The sequence below is a fragment of the Microcebus murinus genome, chromosome 9, assembly GCF_040939455.1.
Source record: "Microcebus murinus isolate Inina chromosome 9, M.murinus_Inina_mat1.0, whole genome shotgun sequence".
In the NCBI taxonomy this organism is placed as follows: domain Eukaryota; kingdom Metazoa; phylum Chordata; class Mammalia; order Primates; family Cheirogaleidae; genus Microcebus; species Microcebus murinus.
In genome coordinates, this window is record NC_134112.1 from 14,151,227 (window position 1) to 14,168,798 (window position 17,572).

The 17,572-nt window shown below is 34.1% G+C and overlaps 1 protein-coding gene across 4 annotated transcripts in view; it reads right to left on the reverse strand.

The window, feature by feature from the left end:
• Nucleotides 1–17,572, reverse strand: part of CDK13 (cyclin dependent kinase 13) — a 111,409-nt gene that overhangs the window by 61,629 nt on the left and 32,208 nt on the right. For all 4 annotated transcript variants that reach the window (XM_076006289.1, XM_012752273.2, XM_076006290.1 and 1 more), the window contains exons 3-5: nucleotides 14,661–14,831; nucleotides 13,161–13,300; nucleotides 11,082–11,252 (exon numbers count right to left, since the gene is read on the reverse strand). In XM_076006289.1, coding sequence (XP_075862404.1) covers nucleotides 11,082–11,252; nucleotides 13,161–13,300; nucleotides 14,661–14,831 — 482 coding nt within the window. The remainder of the gene's footprint in view (nucleotides 1–11,081; nucleotides 11,253–13,160; nucleotides 13,301–14,660; nucleotides 14,832–17,572) is intronic.

Consider the following 17,572-nt stretch of genomic DNA (forward strand, 5'->3'; position numbering starts at 1 on the left):
TGCTCTTGCTCAGGCTAGTTTCGAACTCCTGACCTTGAGCAATCCGCTGGCCTTGGCCTCCCAGAGTACTAGGATTAAGGTATGAGCCACCGCACCTGGTCTATATTTCTAATTTTTTGGAGGAACTGTTACACTGTTTTTTTTTTTTTTTTTTTTTTTTTTTTTTTTTTTTTTTTTTTTGAGACAGAGTCTCACTTTGTTGCCTAGGCTAGAGTGAGTGCTGTGGCGTCAGCCTAGCTCACAGCAACCTCAAACTCCTGGGCTCAAGCAATCCTGCTGCCTCAGCCTCCCAAGTAGCTGGGACTACAGGCATGCGCCACCATGCCCGGCTAATTTTTTCTATATATATTAGTTGGCCAATTAGTTTCTTTCTATTTATAGTAGAGACGGGGTCTCGCTCTTGCTCAGGCTGGTTTTGAACTCCCGACCTCGAGCAATCCGCCCGCCTCGGCCTCCCAGAGAGCTAGGATTACAGGCGTGAGCCACCGCGCCCGGCCCACTGTTTTTTATAGTAGCCACACCATTTGTACATTTCCACCAGGAATAAGTAAGGGTTCTGATTTCTGCATATCTTTACCAACTTTTCTTTTTTTTTTTTTTTTGTCATTTTGTTTTGTTTTTTATAATAGCCATCCTAATAGGCGTGAAGTAGTATCTTATTGTGGGTTTGATTTGCATTTCCCTAATGGCTATGATGTTAAACATCTTTTCATGTGCTTATTGGCCACTTGCATAACTTCTCTGAAGAAATATCTATTCAGATATTTGCCCACATTTTAATTATTTATTATTTAGTCTTTTTTATTATTTAGTCTTCCATGTGCAGTTATAGTAGGGTTCACGCTCCTATGAGAACCTAATGCTGCTACTGATCTGACAGGAGGTGGACCTTTTGTGATTATGCCAGCAATGGGGTAGTGGCTGTAAATACAAATGAAGGTTCACTTGCTCATCACTGCTCACCTCTTGCTGTGCAGCCAGCCAGTCCCTAATAGGCCATGGACCCAGTACTCGGAGACCCAGGGGTTGGGAACCACAGCTATAAAGGACAAAAGTTTTTATTTTGATGAAGTCCAATTTATTTTTCTTTTATTGCTTGTTTTGTGTGTCATATCTAATAAGGTCTTGCCTAATCCAAGATCACAAAGATTTACTCCTATATTTTCTCCCTAGAGTTTTATGGTTTTATCTCTTATATATAAGTCATTGATCAGTTTCCAGTTAATTATTGTGCATGGTATGACAAAAGGGTCCAACTTCAATCTTTTGCATGTAAATATACAGCTGTATTAGCAACAGTTGATGAGAAAGCTATTCTTTCCCACTGAGTTATCCTGGCACCCTTATCAAAATTCAGTGATCCTACATAAATGAGAGAGGCTATTTCTAGGCTCTCAATTTTATTACTGATCTACATGTTTATCCTAATGCTAATACCAGACAATATTGATCATTTTAGATTTGCATTAGGTCACTATATGTGAAATGTCCGGATTTCAAATCAAAAGCTTAGTTTATCATATCTCAAACAAGAAGCACTACAATTAATCAAAGCACGTGCCTAAACTATCAACACAGTTTTGTCATCTTAGTGGTGGTAGTTTGTTTATGCTAGCAGCAAAGAAGCCTGGAGATTGAGAGGCAATGAAATCGCGAAAAGTGTTTTCCACAGCTTGTTGAGAACTGAATATTTTTCCTTGCAGGAAGTGGTCCAAAGCCTGGAAGAAGTGGTAGTCAGTTGGAGCAAGGCCTGGTGAATATGGTGGATGACAGAGACTGTCCAAGTCCAGCTGCAGTGGTTTGTGCAGCATTCTTTTTTGCAACATGTGGTCTTGCAAGAGTACTAGCCTGTCTCTACTGACAAATCTCAGCTGCTTAATCACAAGCATCCTCATCATTCATCCACTTGTTTGCAGTAGACAGCCACCGTGATCCACTGGCCAGGTTTCATGAAGCTGTAGTGGATAATGCCAGTGCTAGACCACCAGACACCATCAGCTTTTTCTGATAAAAAAAGCTGTGGGACTGTGTTTCAGCACTTCATCTTTATCTAACCATTGTGCCGAATGCTTGCTATGATCAAAAAAGAGTCCATTTTGCACTATATGTAACAATACAGTGTAGAAATGGTTCGCCTTTATGTTGACAGTAAAGAAAGACAAGCCTTGAGAAGAATTTTCTTCTGACGGCCATTTAATCCATGCAGTACTCACCTATCCAGCTTCTTTACCTTGTCCATTTGTTTCAAATGGTCCAATACTGTTGAATAATAACATAAAACCTTGCTGCTAATTTACACATAGGTTGAGATGGATTTGCTTCTACTACAGCTTTCAGCTCATCATTATCCACCTTGAACTCAGGTCATCCATGTGGTTCATTTTCAAGATTAAAATCACCAGAATGGAACTTCACATACCATCGACATACTATATCTTCATTGGCCACATCCTTCCCAAACACTTCATTGATAGTTTGAGCTGTCTGTGCTGCATTGGTTCCACCATGGAACTCATATTCAAAAATAACATGAATTTTTTATTTATCTATGGTTTTGCAAATATTGCTCTAAAAAAATCTTAAAGATAATCACAAACTAAAGCACACATTTGAAAAAATGAGGATATAATTTCATATTAAAAAAAAAAAACCAAGAAGTGTCAAAGTGAAATGTCAGAGATATCAACTATCAAACTTAGCGGTTAAGGAAATTGGACATTCTATACTTAATAATCTAATAGTAAGATCTGTAATTGAGAAGTGTAAGGTCTCTCTCCAACTTTGCCCTTCTGTTTTAAGATTTTTTTTTGGCTTCTAGCTCTCCTGAACTTTCATATATTATCACATATAATATATAATTTATATTTAAAATTATAATTTTAGGATCATCTTGTCAGATTATGAAAAGAAGCCAGCTATGATTTGATAGGAACTGTGCTGAATATGTAGATCAATTTGGGAAGTACTGTCATCTTAATAATACTAAGTTTTCCAATCCACGAATATGCAATGCCTTTTCATTTAATTAGGTCTTCTATAAATTCTTTCAATGATACTTTCTAGTTTTCAAAGTATAAGACTTACACTTCTTTTGTCAATCTATTCTTAGATACTTTATTCTTTTTAAGGCTTTTATAAATTAAATTGTTTTCTTAGTTTCACTTTGGACTGTTTATTTCTTGTGTACAGAACAGCTGTTTTTGTGTATTGATCTTGTACCCTGCTACCTTTGCTGATCTCATTTATTAGTTCTAATATTTTTAGTGGATTCCACAGGATTTTTCAGATTTTCACATATACATGCTAACTAAAGATAGTTTTACTTCTTCCTTTCCAATCTAAATACTTTAAATTTAATTTTCTTGCCTAGTTGCCCTGGCAAGAACCTCTAGTATACTGTTGAACAGAAGTGTTAAGTACAGACATCCTTGTTTTCCACAAGGATGGAAACCTGCCCTTTATCAGGTTGAGGCTATTCCCTTTATTCTTAGGTTGTCAAGTACACTGCCTTGTATTTGGGAGTATAAATTGGCATCTTCTTTCTGGAAAACAACTTGGTAATATGTGCCAAGAAATTTCAGAGTTCAATACCTTTGACCCAGTAATTCTATTCCCATTGATCTATTTAAGGAATTAATCAAATGTTTCAAAAAAAACCCCCCAAAAAACCAAAAAACCTTCATGCCTAAGGACATTCAGAATGGAAGGAAATGTGGTTCCGAAGTCTAGGAACCCAATCTACTCATTATGTAAGACCTTTATCCTCAATGCTTCAATTGTAACCAAAACAGTAATTCAGAATTGATTAGGAGGACCTAGCAGATAAAAATTTCTTCTTTAGCTAAAGGTATATGAATGGCTGTACGCACCATCTAGAATATCCAAGTGTAAAATTTCAATATAAGAAACTATAGAGAAGTGTCCAAAGGAACCTAAATATGTAACAATTAAGGAATGAAATATAATTTATCCAAGTGACATATTATGCCATTACAAAAAGCAATTTATTAAACAAAACTTAATGAAAGAAGCAGAACCTCCATTTGGTAATAAGTCATCACATACATGTAAAAAAAGAGATACTAGGGAAAAATACAGAAAAATCATGATTGTGATAAATACCTGGGTCATTTATTTTCTTCTTCATACTTTATTTTTTAAATATACAATAATAAACATTACTTTTATAATCAAGAAAACCTACACATTAAGATTGTTCTGGCCAGGCGTGGTGGTTCACGCCTGTAATCCTAGCACTCTGGGAGGGTGAGGCAGGCGGATCCTTTGAGCTCAGGAGTTTGAGACCAGCCTGAGCCAAGAGTCAGACCCCATTCTCTACTAAAAATAGAAAAATTAGCCAGGCATGGTGGCACATGCCTAAGTCCCAGCTACTCGGGAGGCTGAGGCAGGAGGATCGCTTGAGTCCAGGAGTCTGAGGTTGCGTGAGCTAGGCTGACGCCACGGCACTCTAGCCCGGACAACAGAGTGAGACTCTGTCTCAAAAAATAAAATAAAATAAAAATAAAAACCTTCCTCCTTTAAAAAATTTTAATGAAAAAAAAAAAAAAAAAACACATTGTTCTTTCTCCTCTTCTGTCCCACCCAAAAAGCTACTACCGCTACATAGTAATAGTGCTACACGAATAGATGGGATAGAATCTTAAAACTATAAACCTTAATTGGAAATTTCACATAAAATTCTAGATACAAATAAAAATGTAGAACTGAGACTATTTTGCAAGTTTTATCTTTTACATGACATAATAAATAACACAATGTAGGCAGAACCCACTGGAAAAAAAATCTTTAAACTTACAGGTAACTTGCAACCCTGCCTCAATATGCTACTGGAGACCACATCATTACAAGAATATTTTGTTTTTAATAAAAACAACCTGTAAATTCATTTCTCATTTTAGGTTGGGAAAAAAGAGAGAGACATAGTTTACAGTTGCTAAGAACAGACTCCTTAGCAAAGCTCTTTTACTTATTTGGCAAGTTCCACAGCTCATCTTGTTTAAATGTTTTCACTGGTTTTGCAACTCAACACTTACAACTGAAATTCCAACAATTATAGATTAACTGAGTTAACAATATAGAAAAACTTCAAGGCAGAAACAGGCTTGTCATTCACATATTAGTCTGATTTAGAACTAGCGGTGCTTGCTGATCCTTCTATTTCCCAGAACTAGGTTGAGTCAGGGACCAGGTAGGTTTTATTGGGTTTGGGTTTTTGGTATATCTCCAGTATCTAGATAAGCACTATTCAATGCTGAGATGATGGAAATGTCCTATCCCTGCACTATCAAAAATGTAGCCAGTAGCCAAGCAAAGATACAGAGCACTTGAAACGTGGCTAATGTGTATAGAAAGACCTAAACTTTTAATTTTAATATTAATTAATTTAAACTTAACTAGTCATATGTGGTTAGTGGCTATTGCATTGGCCAGCCCAGGTCTAAAACCTAGCACAATTGACATTTGTGAAATGAAAGAATGAACAAATCAATCAATGTTGCTCTCTTTCCAAACCTTAGGAGATATTCGCAGTTTTATACTGTGGGAAAATGGGTTCAGACTTTTAAGAAAATGAGATAGGGAAGGTAATTTTGAAGCAAGATATTCTTTAGGGGATATGCCAATCTTTCAATGCCTTGTAAAAACAAATTACAACAGTAATTACAATGCCCTCCTCCCTACCTATAAAAACTGCATCCACCTCTTACATTCCACCTATTCCACAGAACCTTCCCACCTCTGCATTTCATTCACTTAGTTACTCAAAATTTAGTGATAATCAACTGTGTGTTACACACTATGAATACAAAGTAGAATAAAATCCAGTCCCTGCCCTCAGAAATTCAGTAGGAGTAAGATTTAAAAACATAATGACAAGTTGAAATAGAAAATCCTATTATAGCACTAATTCAAGTGTAGGGGAGCATCTAATACTACATATGAGAACTGGACACTACAGAAAAAGTAACACGTGAGGACTTCTTCCTTGGACCAAATAGTGGCATGCTGTCACAGGCATTTACTACAGAATATTGTTTTCTTGATTTTTAGGAGAATTCCAAATCAGAGTGTTCAAATCCCATCACTATACAAATGCTAATATTCAAAGTATTATAAATAAGTTAATTTGTGTATAGCATTTATAATACCAGTGTTTGGTTGTCAAGAATACCATGTTAACTTTAAGTAACAAAACACTATTTTTTTTTCATTTTTTATTTAAGTAGATTTAGGGGTACAAGCAGTGTTTTGTTATATAGATGAATTGCACAGTGGAGAAGTTTAGGCTTTTAATTGACCTGTCACCTGAATAGTGAACATTATACCCAATATGTAACTTTTCATCCCACACCCTCTACCATTAGTCCCCAATATTCATTAAGTCACTCTATATGACTGTGCATACCCATTGCTTAGTTACCACTTTTAAGTGAGAATATGTGATATTTGGGTTTTTTTGTTCCAGGGTTATTTCTCTTAGAGTAATGACCTCCAATTCCATCCAAGTTACTGCTAAAGACATTATCTCCCTCTTGTTAATGGCTAAGCAATATTCCATGGTGTATATATACTGCATTTTCTTTATCCACTCATTAGCTGGTGGGCACTTAGGCTGATTCCACACCTTTGCAATTGTGAATTATGCTGCTATAAACATACACATGTCTTTCTAACACAATGACTTCTTTTCCTTTGGGTGGATACCCAGTGGTGAGATTACTGGATCACACAGTAGATCCACTTTTAGTTCCTCAAGAAATCTCCAAACTGTTTTCCATAGAGGTTGTATTATTAATAATTTACATTCCCACCAAGTTGTGCATAAGCATTCCCTTTTCACTATATCCACATCAGCATCTGTTGTTTTTTGACTTTTTAATAATCACCATTCTGACAGAAGGAAGGTGGTACCTCATTGTGGTTTCAATTTTCATTTCCCTGACGATTAGTGACATTGAACATTTTTTTATGTTTGTTTGGCCATTTGTATATATTCTTTAGAGAAATACCCGCTCATGTCTTTTACCCACTTTATAATGGGGTTATTTTTTTTCTTCTTGCTCATTTCTTTGCATTCCTTATAGATTCTGGACATTACTCCTGTTAATTTATAGTTTGTGAATATTTTCTCCTATTATGTAGGCTGTCTATTTACTCTGCTGATTATTTCCTTTGCTATGCAAAACCTTTTTAGTTTAGTAAGTCCCATTTATTAATTTTTGTTTTTGTTGCATTTGCTTTTGGGCTATTAGTCATAAATGCTTTGCCATGGCAGATGTCCAAAAGAGTTTTTCCTAACTTTTCTTCTAGAATTTTTATGGTTTCAGGTCTTAAAGTCTTTAATCCATCTTGAGTTAATTTTTGTATATGGTGAGAGATAGTGATCCAGTTTCATTCTTCTGCATGTAGCTCCCCCAATTTTCCCAGCACCATTTACAGAATAGGGTGTCCTTTCCTCAGTGTATGTTTTTCTCTGCTTTGTTGAAAATCAACTGGTTTTAAGGGTGTGGTTTTATTTCTGGGTTCTCTACCCTACTCCACTGATCTATGTGTCTACTTTTACAACAGTACCAGGCTGTTTTACTTACTATAGCTTTGTAGTATCAATATCATTTAAGTCTGATAATATGGTACCCCTAGATTTGTTCTTTTTGTCTAGGATTATTTTGGCTATTTGCTTCTTTTTTATTCTGTATGAAATTTAGGATTCTTTTTTCTAATTTTGTGAAAAATGACAATAGTATTTTCATGGGAATGCAGAGAATCTCTAAGTCACTTGGGGCAGTATAGACATTTTCCCAATATTGATTCTTCTAATCCATAAGCATGGGATGTTTTTCCATTTGTTTATATCATCAGTGATTTATTATTAATATTTCATCAGTGTTTTGTACTTCTTATAGCAATCTTTCACATCCTTGGTTAAGTGTATTCCTAGGTACTTAATTTTTTTGCAGTTATTATAAATGGTAGTGAGTTCTTGATTTGATTCTCAGCTTGACTGTTAGTACTTGAAATACTACTGATTTATATACATTAATTTTGTAACCTGAGACTTTACTGAATTTTTCAATTCTAGGAGTCTTTTGGAGGAATCTTTCGGGTTTTCTAGATATAAGATCTTATCATTTGCAACTAGGGATAATTTGACCTTTTCTTTTCCAATATGGATGACCTCTATTTTCTTTCTCTTACCTGACTTCTCTGGCTAGGACTTCCAGTACGATGTTGAGTGGAAGTGGTGAAAGTGGGCATCCTTGTTTTGTTCCAGTTCTTAGAGAGAATGCTTTTGAACTTTCTCTCATTCAGTATGATGTTGGATGTGAGTCTGTCATATATGGCTTTTATTATTTTGAGGTATGTTCCTTCTATACCTAGTTTGTTAAGGACAAAACACTATTTTGTTGGAATTAAATCATGATTTCAGTTTTTGGGTTTTCTTAATCTAAATACTGAAATATTTACATCTTGAGATGGAAATAGAAAATATAATATATGCTAACGAGTCATTTCTCAAGTTTTTATTTCGTACTGCATACAACTGCAAAACAAGTCTTCAATACCCAGAAAACTATAAACTGCACTAAAATTTTTAATTTTTATTATTATTATACTCATTCAGAAAGTATTTTTTCTATAAGTTTGTAATCCTCAGCAGAAGGAACAAAACAATAAAGCTTCTGTTGCAAAATAATTCACACTCTAGCTTAAAGCTGTCTTGAACAGTAAATATGAACACAAATACTAAAATTAATACAGGTAACTGCATCTCACTCTCATCTCATCTCTCTCTCTCATGAAGAAACTATATATCTAGCAAATTAGGAAAGGTTTCCTTTGAAACAAAAACCCCACCTTGCTAACACTAAAAGTTTAAAAAACAGACAAATAGGTTCAAAGATCCCCTTAAAGTGACTAAAAAGAGAAGAAACTGTCTGAAAATGAAAGAGTTAGGAAGAAAACTTAGAATTAGTTTATTCTCTGTCCATTCCCGATTAGTTCAGAAAAAGCTTCTTCAGCATCTGTTTTTGCACACAAATACCCCCATGACTTGTTGATACCACTTAATCCTCTGTTTTAAGTGCAATGATTTCTTTTAAGATCAAGTAATATTTCACTTTCAACTTTTCCTGATTAACTTTTCCCATTCTTAAGTACAGCCAACTTTTCAATAAATACTTTTATGGTGTTTTTCTTATATAGCTAATGGCTTGTGTTATAATAATGCAAATGTTTACATTTTAATAAGTTAATTTTTACTTGATTTAGTATTATTTATAATTTTCATATTTAAATTGTTTTAAGTATACAGCTCAATATTTTTACATTTACAAATTCTAATATACTCATATTAGAATAGCCCACAATAATAAACCAACATTCCTGAATTGTCTTTCTGCTACACTGTGGCAATAGAACATAGCAAATCACAATCAGTATATCAGTATACTGTCACACTGCTAGCATGGTCAGGATTAGAACCTAAGGAATCCAAATCTAGTTTCCTTTTCGTCAAATCATGCTTCCTCCTCATAGTTCTCATCAAAATTATTAGATACCAGCCGGGCACAGTGGTTCATGCCTGTAATCACAGCATGCTGGGAGGCCGAGGTGGGCGGATCGCTCAAGGTCAGGAGTTCGAAACCAGCTTGAGCAAGAGCAAGGCCCCGTCTTTACCAAAAAATTATAAAGAAATTAATTGGCCAACTAAAAATATATAGGAAAAAATAACCGGGCATGGTGGCGTATGCCTGTAGTCCCAGCTACTCAGGAGGCTGAGGCAGTAGGATCACTTGAGCTGAGGAGTTTGAGGTTGCTGTGAGCTAGGCTAACGCCACAGAACTCACTCTAGCCTGGGCAACAAAGTGAGACTGTCTCAAAAAAAAAAAAAAAGATTATTTTGATCTCCACATTGCATACAGAATACTTTCAGACAGTTCCTTTATGCAAAATAATCATCATATATCATATCAATCATTTTCAAACTGTGTCTCCCAAAAGAATAATATTGTGTGTTATGTGCGTGCAGCCAGTGAGGAAAGGAGGCTAAGTACCATGGTTCAATCAGAACGTACCTACTTTAATCTGTTTTATATTAGATTTAGTTTGAAAAAAGAATTTTGCTGTATGAAAAGCACAGATTTACTTTTAAACTCTTACTTACACTGGTAGTAGGGCATTTCTTTCACCCATCACATGCCCCATGAGTATTAATTTAATAAGCAAGCTAATTTCATGTTTGTTTTTCTGCTAAAAGACAACCATATATACCACTATAATTTATTAAAGGCAATTTCCACTAAAATTTTTGTCTTCACATTTTTAGAAATAATAAATGCCAACCATAAAGTTCCCTTGTATGTTAAGGCATTTGTAACATAAAAGTGTAGGGTAAATATACTCTAAAACTATTACGAACTGTTTTGTCCATCACTAAAAAAGGAACACTAAAAATTATACATTGATGCCCCAAAAAATATATTATTAGTGAATACTTTATGTTTGTAACACCAGTAAACATGTTTTACTTAGCTGACTCAAAAACCACTGAAGTAAATAAAATAATTCTTCAGGCCGGGCGCGGTGGCTCACGCCTGTAATCCTAGCTCTCTGGGAGGCCAAGGGAGGCGGATTGCTCAAGGTCAGGAGTTCGAAACCAGCCTGAGCAAGAGCGAGACCCCGTCTCTACTATAAACAGAAATTAATTGACCAACTAATATATATAGAAAAAATTAGCCGGGCATGGTGGTGCATGCCTGTAGTCCCAGCTACTCGGGAGGCTGAGGCAGCAGAATCGCTTGAGCCCAGGAGTTTGAGGTTGCTATGAGCTAGGCTGACGCCACGGCACTCACTCTAGCCTGGTGTTAACAAAGTGAGACTCTGTCTCAAAAAAAAAATAAAATAAGATAAAATAAAATAAAATAAATAAAAAATAAAATAATTCTTCAACTCTACTAAATTTAAAGAGTCTCACAGTAGGGCAATAGTTTACAACAAAACCTGCAAGTTGGCAACATCAATGATGGCTACAAAGAATTGGTTATTTAAATATGCACACATACCTTTGTCCTTCTTAAAATCCAAAGCGTCTTCTTTATCAGTCACTATTTCCTTCATATTGATAATACTCTGATGGGTAAGCTGACGGAGAATTTTAATTTCTCGAATTGCTGTAATTGGAAAGCCTTCCTTTTCATTATCCAGACGTACTTTTTTTAAGGCTACCATTTCTCCTATTAAAAAATTAAATAAAATCAGGTTACCAGTTGACCAGCAGATGATACTTTTCTTGATTTTAAATTTATTTTAATTCATAATTTCTGTTCCTACTCCTAGAAATTACAACCCACAAAATATATTTTAGCTTCCAACATAACAAATGATTACATTGTAGTTCAAGAAATTAAGTGCCTCATTAAATAAATTAAGGAATATTTATACAAACCATGGGATAATACTATACAAGTGTTAAAAAAATTAGGTAGGTCCATTTATATTATTGTTTTATGCTCTTCTTTTTGATATATTTAGTGAAAAAAGCAAGATGCTGAAGAGTAGGTATATTACATTGCCATTTATATTTTTAAAAAGTGAAAGGTAAATATATCCAATATGCTTATGTATGAATAAAATTTTTCTGAATAGGGGAGAAAAACGGTACACTGCACCAGTGAGAAAATATTATCAGACATATTACTTGGCCACAGCTGCCCAGTTACCTAGTAATGAAAACAGTATTCAAAATCTGATTAGCTGTCTCAAAAGTATGTGTTCTTCCCCACTACACTAAATTTTAGATACGTGTCAGTTTCCTGTCAGGTGAGAGCTAAATAGTAAATAAAACATATATACACGAAAAGCCTATTATAAGAAAAAATTCACTATAGCAAAAGTTTGTTCATTCTAATACTTTGGAGAAAAACATCTGTTCTTACAAATTTTCTAAAAGAAGGAAGTTTTATCTTTTTAATTATTACAACTTATTTTATTCATTTTTATGGAAGTCTTCCTATAATGTAGTATGATTCCTCGTTTTAGCAAGCAATTTTTAAAAGTTGTAATAATTTAATCTTTTTGGTAATACGTAATTATAAATACCAATTATTACTCTATGCAGTAATTATCTTCAGTAGTTTCTAACCATAAGGTCATCTCTCCTATACTAAATGGCCTCAAATAGCTATATTTTAAAATCTATTGGTTTATTTCACTAAGAAATTATGAGTAAAGATAAAATACTAGCTCTATGCATTATTTAATAAGATATATAACTTCTGACAGTTACTTTTTCCTCTCCTGTGAGGCCTTTTATTTTATTTTATTATTATTTTTTTTGAGACAGAGTCTCACTTTGTCGCCCAGGCTAGAGCAAGTGCCGTGGTGTCAGCCAGGCTCACAGCAACCTCAAACTCCTGGGCTCAAGCAATCCTGCTGCCTCAGCCTCCCGAGTAGTTGGGACTACAGGCATGCACCACTATGTCCAGCTAATTTTTTCTATATATATTAGATGGCCAATTAATTTCTTTCTATTTATAGTAGAGACGGGGGTCTCACTCTTGCTCAGGCTGGTTTCGAAATCCTGACCTTGAGCAATCCGCCCGCCTGAGCCTCCCAGAGTGCTAGGATTATAGGCATGAGCCACCGCCCCCACCCTGTGAGGCCTTTTAGAACTTTCATCCAGGTTCCTGATTATATTCTGAAAGATTAAGCTGCTATATCTGGCTTCTAAGTTTCATTTCTAAAGAATAAAAAAAAATTGCCTAAAACAAAAGTGTGTGTAAAGATTAAGACAAAAAGAACTACTACTAAGACTAATTCAGGTCAAGATAACTTCCCCCCAGTTACTAATAGTTTAAGAATTACTCACTGTAAAAGAAAACCTAAACCACATCATACAGCATATCACAAACACTAAAGGAACTCGTAAAAAAAAAAAAACACACATGTATACACATCCACTTACATGTAACTCATCTTACATAAGTGCTTATATAGAATAAAATTAAAAACAAGATGCAAGAAAAGCACAATAAATTTTAATTCAACTTTTTTGAAAAATTCCTAAAGCTACACAGTAAAAGAGAAATGCAAACAAAGTAAATTCTACAGGCCCAAAGATCCCCAGAATTTGGCATTCTTACCAGTGTCTTTATCCCTGGCCTTGTAAACTTGTCCGTAAGTACCTTCTCCAATAATTCCGATGATATCAAATTTATCCACGCAGCGTTTTCCCCAGTCAATATCTTTTTCTTTGATTTCACCATAGCGTGGCCCACATATTCTATCAAATATAGTTCTGAAGTTTTTATATACAATCAAGCAAATTGAATGAACTGTTTAATAACTCACTATTCACCCTCCACCAATCCTATACCTTTTACTTTTCCCTACCCTTGATTAATTGTGATCACCTATCCACAACAGGTAACACTATGATTTGGTATTGTAAGTTATAAAAATCAAGGTATCTCTACATACTGACTCTGCTTTGGTAGACTAGTACTTAAACTAGCAAAGAGAAGTAGAACTTACATGAAGGGCTTTCAGAAATAAAATGTAATTTTTCAATGAGTAGATGAAACCAACATTAATAGAGTCAAAGTTCTCTAATCAACCTCCGAAAAGTTTTATTTTTCATTCATTGACAAAATATATGTCTACTTTAAAAAAACAAAAGTTTGATAATGACTGTTACCAAAAATCCAACTATAAAACTTACTGAGAAATTTAGGCTAATAGCTAGGTGAAATCATCTTAAAAACACCAGGGAGAAAGAGTCCTTATTCTAATAAAAAAGGCACTATAATAAACTCTCAGGAATCTACATTTAAGAAGATACATTAATGGGTATGATAAAAATTTTACATTCTTCAAAAAGACATATAATTTTATGGTATTTTAATATTCTAGTAGATCACAAAAATTCAAGTAAAAGAAAAAGCTACAGTACTCATTAAGAGACTATTTTTAAAGTTTTCTAGCTTTCTATTCCACACTACAAAATGACCTCATACTCTTACAATAGGTGCTACCTAAACAGCAATTCTAAAATCAGATCTAACTTTCCCCTGGTTAGGTACAAGTACAAAAAAAAGCATCAATCTTTCTCCCCCTTAATAGAGGAACAGGTTTCAAGGGAAAGAGTTTTCTCTAGGCACTTACTTGAAGCTAATTTAGAATATAGATTTCAAACCTTCTTCTATTCCATCTCTTGCAAAATGAAGAATACATTTAGTTATGGGAGAAAACAGAGCTAAAAGCAACGGAAAACACACCAGTTTGCTTATTACTAATTTTGTTTGGGCTTACTGAATGCTGACTTCCACCTTGACCAATTTCAGTGTTTCTATGTTAAATATCTTAATAATAGAAATTATCTTTAACACATACAATACCCCAAGAAATTAATACATTACAAACTGTGAGAGAAAATTAAATTTGGTTTTATTAGTCATTGTGAATATGTATGCAAGCAATTATGGAAATTTTTTCAAAACTCTAATAGAATTTATTCATATATTTAAAAGCTGAAACAATAAATACATTTTTTATTTTAAATCTTAATTTAGGATTTTATGAATTTATGATGATCCAGAATTATTTCTGGTCAATCTAAGAGCAGGTAGAAAGCAAGCACATACTTAGGCCTCCTTTTACTATGTAACTGTGTTGCTGTTTTCTTTTCCTCTGGACTCTTTGAGAGATCATCTCCTCCTGGTAGCTCAGGGGGCAGTGGTAAATCAGCAAGCAGACATCGGAGTTTCTTTTCTACTTCTTTTTTAACTGCTTTTACTGAAATATTTCCTCGTAAGCTGAGAAAGAAGTCAGACAAACAAACAAAACAACAGTTATGAGTCCCATAATGAAAAAATTTATTGAGACTACATGGCTGTGATCAGAAATTACTAAAGATGTTACCAACATTAATCATTTAATGTTAATTATCACTTCTCCTTCTGTTATTCTTCTGTTATTATCACTTGCTCCTAAGCAATAATACTGTAAAACAAATGGATCTTTCAATATCATTTGATAAAAACTTATTAATCATAGTAAAATTTTGTCTTTTCTTTATAACCCTGTGTTATTCACTGGAAACTTCTTTAACCGAGAAAACATGCTTGAAAAAACTGATTTGTAGTTTTATTTTTAAAGTAACGTATCGCACAGCCCACCTTTCAATTTTACTGTCCCTCCATTCAGTAAATATTAATTGTGGGCTTCTATGTACTAGGCACTGTGTAAGATACTAGAGATTGAAAAACAGTAACAATAACAAATACATTAAGCTACAGTTCCTTTCAGAAAGGAACTTACACACTAGAAGACAGGTAAGTGCTAGGATAAAGCACTATATAAACAGCAGATTCCCAGAGTTAATGTGGTAGCTAAGGGTAGTTAAATCAGGTGAAACATAGTAAAGGCTTCTTTCTAGAGAAGGTACCACTTGGAACACTGTCCAAAAATAAGCATATTTTTAAAAATTTATTCAGAAAACTGTACTTTTCTACAGTTTATAGAAACTCCAGTCAAAAATTTTTAGTTAGGTTTTAGTCAAAAATTCTCATTTTTCTGAAGATGCAAATCAGTATTTGGGGGAGGAAAAAACTAAAAGTCTTAATTTCATTTATTATTTAAAGTTTAAAAGGCTACCTAAATTAAAATATATCATATGAATTGTCAAATAATGGCTTTCCAAACATAACATTATATAATTAAAAACATTACATTTTGACTGAATATTTATATCAATAAAACAGAAAATGTGATTTTAAAAAGTTTTCACACATCACAGCAACAAAAACAAAATAAAATGCCTTAACAAGAAATGTACACAACCAACAGAAAAATAAAATAAAACATTTGACTGAAGGACATAAGATTACATCTGAATAAAAAGAAACCATGTTTTCACATGGCAATCTATAATGTTGTAAAGCTGTCTTCAAATTACTATTACACTTAATAGATCCCAAACAAAACACAAGGAAGAGTTTTTTTAAATGTAACTTGACAACCTGACCAATTATAAAATTAGTATAATACAGGCAAAAAACTGAAATTTCTGAAAAAGATTAAGTGGGATTTGCCTCAAATAGTCAATCTATTAAGAGATCCCAGACTAAAAGCCAAATGGCTGAATGAAGTCAAAGAGTATGTGTTATCCAGTCTATCCAACGTTTTGTAAAAATCATGAATTGTCAATACTTTGAAATCAGAGGATTTACATAAATAGATTCCAGGCTTATTTTCTTATTTATTTTATTTTAATTTTTGTCCCTCCAAGTTGAAGGTCTAGACAGGCTTCTTTTTTAAAAAAAGCAAAAGCTGTAGCAACATTGGGCCCAAATTCTTGCACAGCAGCACTGAAGCTGAAGCTTGATAGCAGAGCTAGTCACTAATCAACAATTTACTCCATCTTCTTCACTTTATATTACCTGCCTGCTCCTATAATAGAAGTTTGAGTTTGAAAGCCAATATATCATACATCTAAAGACATTAAAACAGTAAGGTACTGGCAAAGAAATAAACATGTCAATAAAAAAAAAAGTACAGAAACACATGGATATCTACAAGAATTTTTTTATATGGCATTTCAAATTAGTGAGATGGATTATTCAATAAATCATTTTTTAGCTGCTACTTGCATTTATTTTATATTGCATTTATTCCTGTGCCATAAGTTTTTGTTTCTTCAGTTTCTTCTGGGATACCTTTTTCTTGTGTGCAACCTCCTCTTCTGGTTTTAGAACAATTTGTTCCTTTTCAGTACAGATTATCTCGATGTGGCAGAGGGAGCTCGTGTATGGGTTAATCTGACCATGAGCTCTCTCAATTCTGCGACACACCTTGGGTGCTTTGTTCACCTGGATATGCTCAATGATCAGAGAATCTACAGCTAAACCCTTACACTCAGCATTACGCTCTGCATTTTATAAGTATGTGAGCAAAAATTCAGCACTCTTTTTGGGCCACTTACCCTGTGTCCAGCCTCACTGTTTGGCTTGGGCACACCTACCAACTCCACCATTGTAACACTGGAAAGGTACACATTGTTTCTGTAAAGTGATATCTTTCAGATACTTGGTGGATTTTCATACATGCATACCCCTGATGGCCTACGTAGTTTCACAAGTGTTCTTAAAGTAAACACAAAGATTTGAACTTCCTGATATAATTCTTGCATAATTCTGTGGGGTTTTCTAGGTCAAGTGAATAGTGAACCATTTTCACAGATTACCTCAGGCTGCTTAGGAGAAGAGCTATTCAATAAACCATATTGGTAACAACACTGGGAGAGCAGATAATCAGACCACTTCTTCCTTCTTCACACAAGAACCAAAACCAAATTTCTATGAGATTTGAGTTAACCTTTTTAAACTTTATAAACCTAACAGGTCTAAAGGAAAAAGGATGATAGATTTGACTACATAAAAATAGAAAACATCCATATAATCAAAAACAAAATAATTGTCAACAAACAACAGCCTCTGAGAGGCAAAGGTAAAGATCCCTAACATAACATTTAAAAGTCAATTAGAAAAAGGAAAAC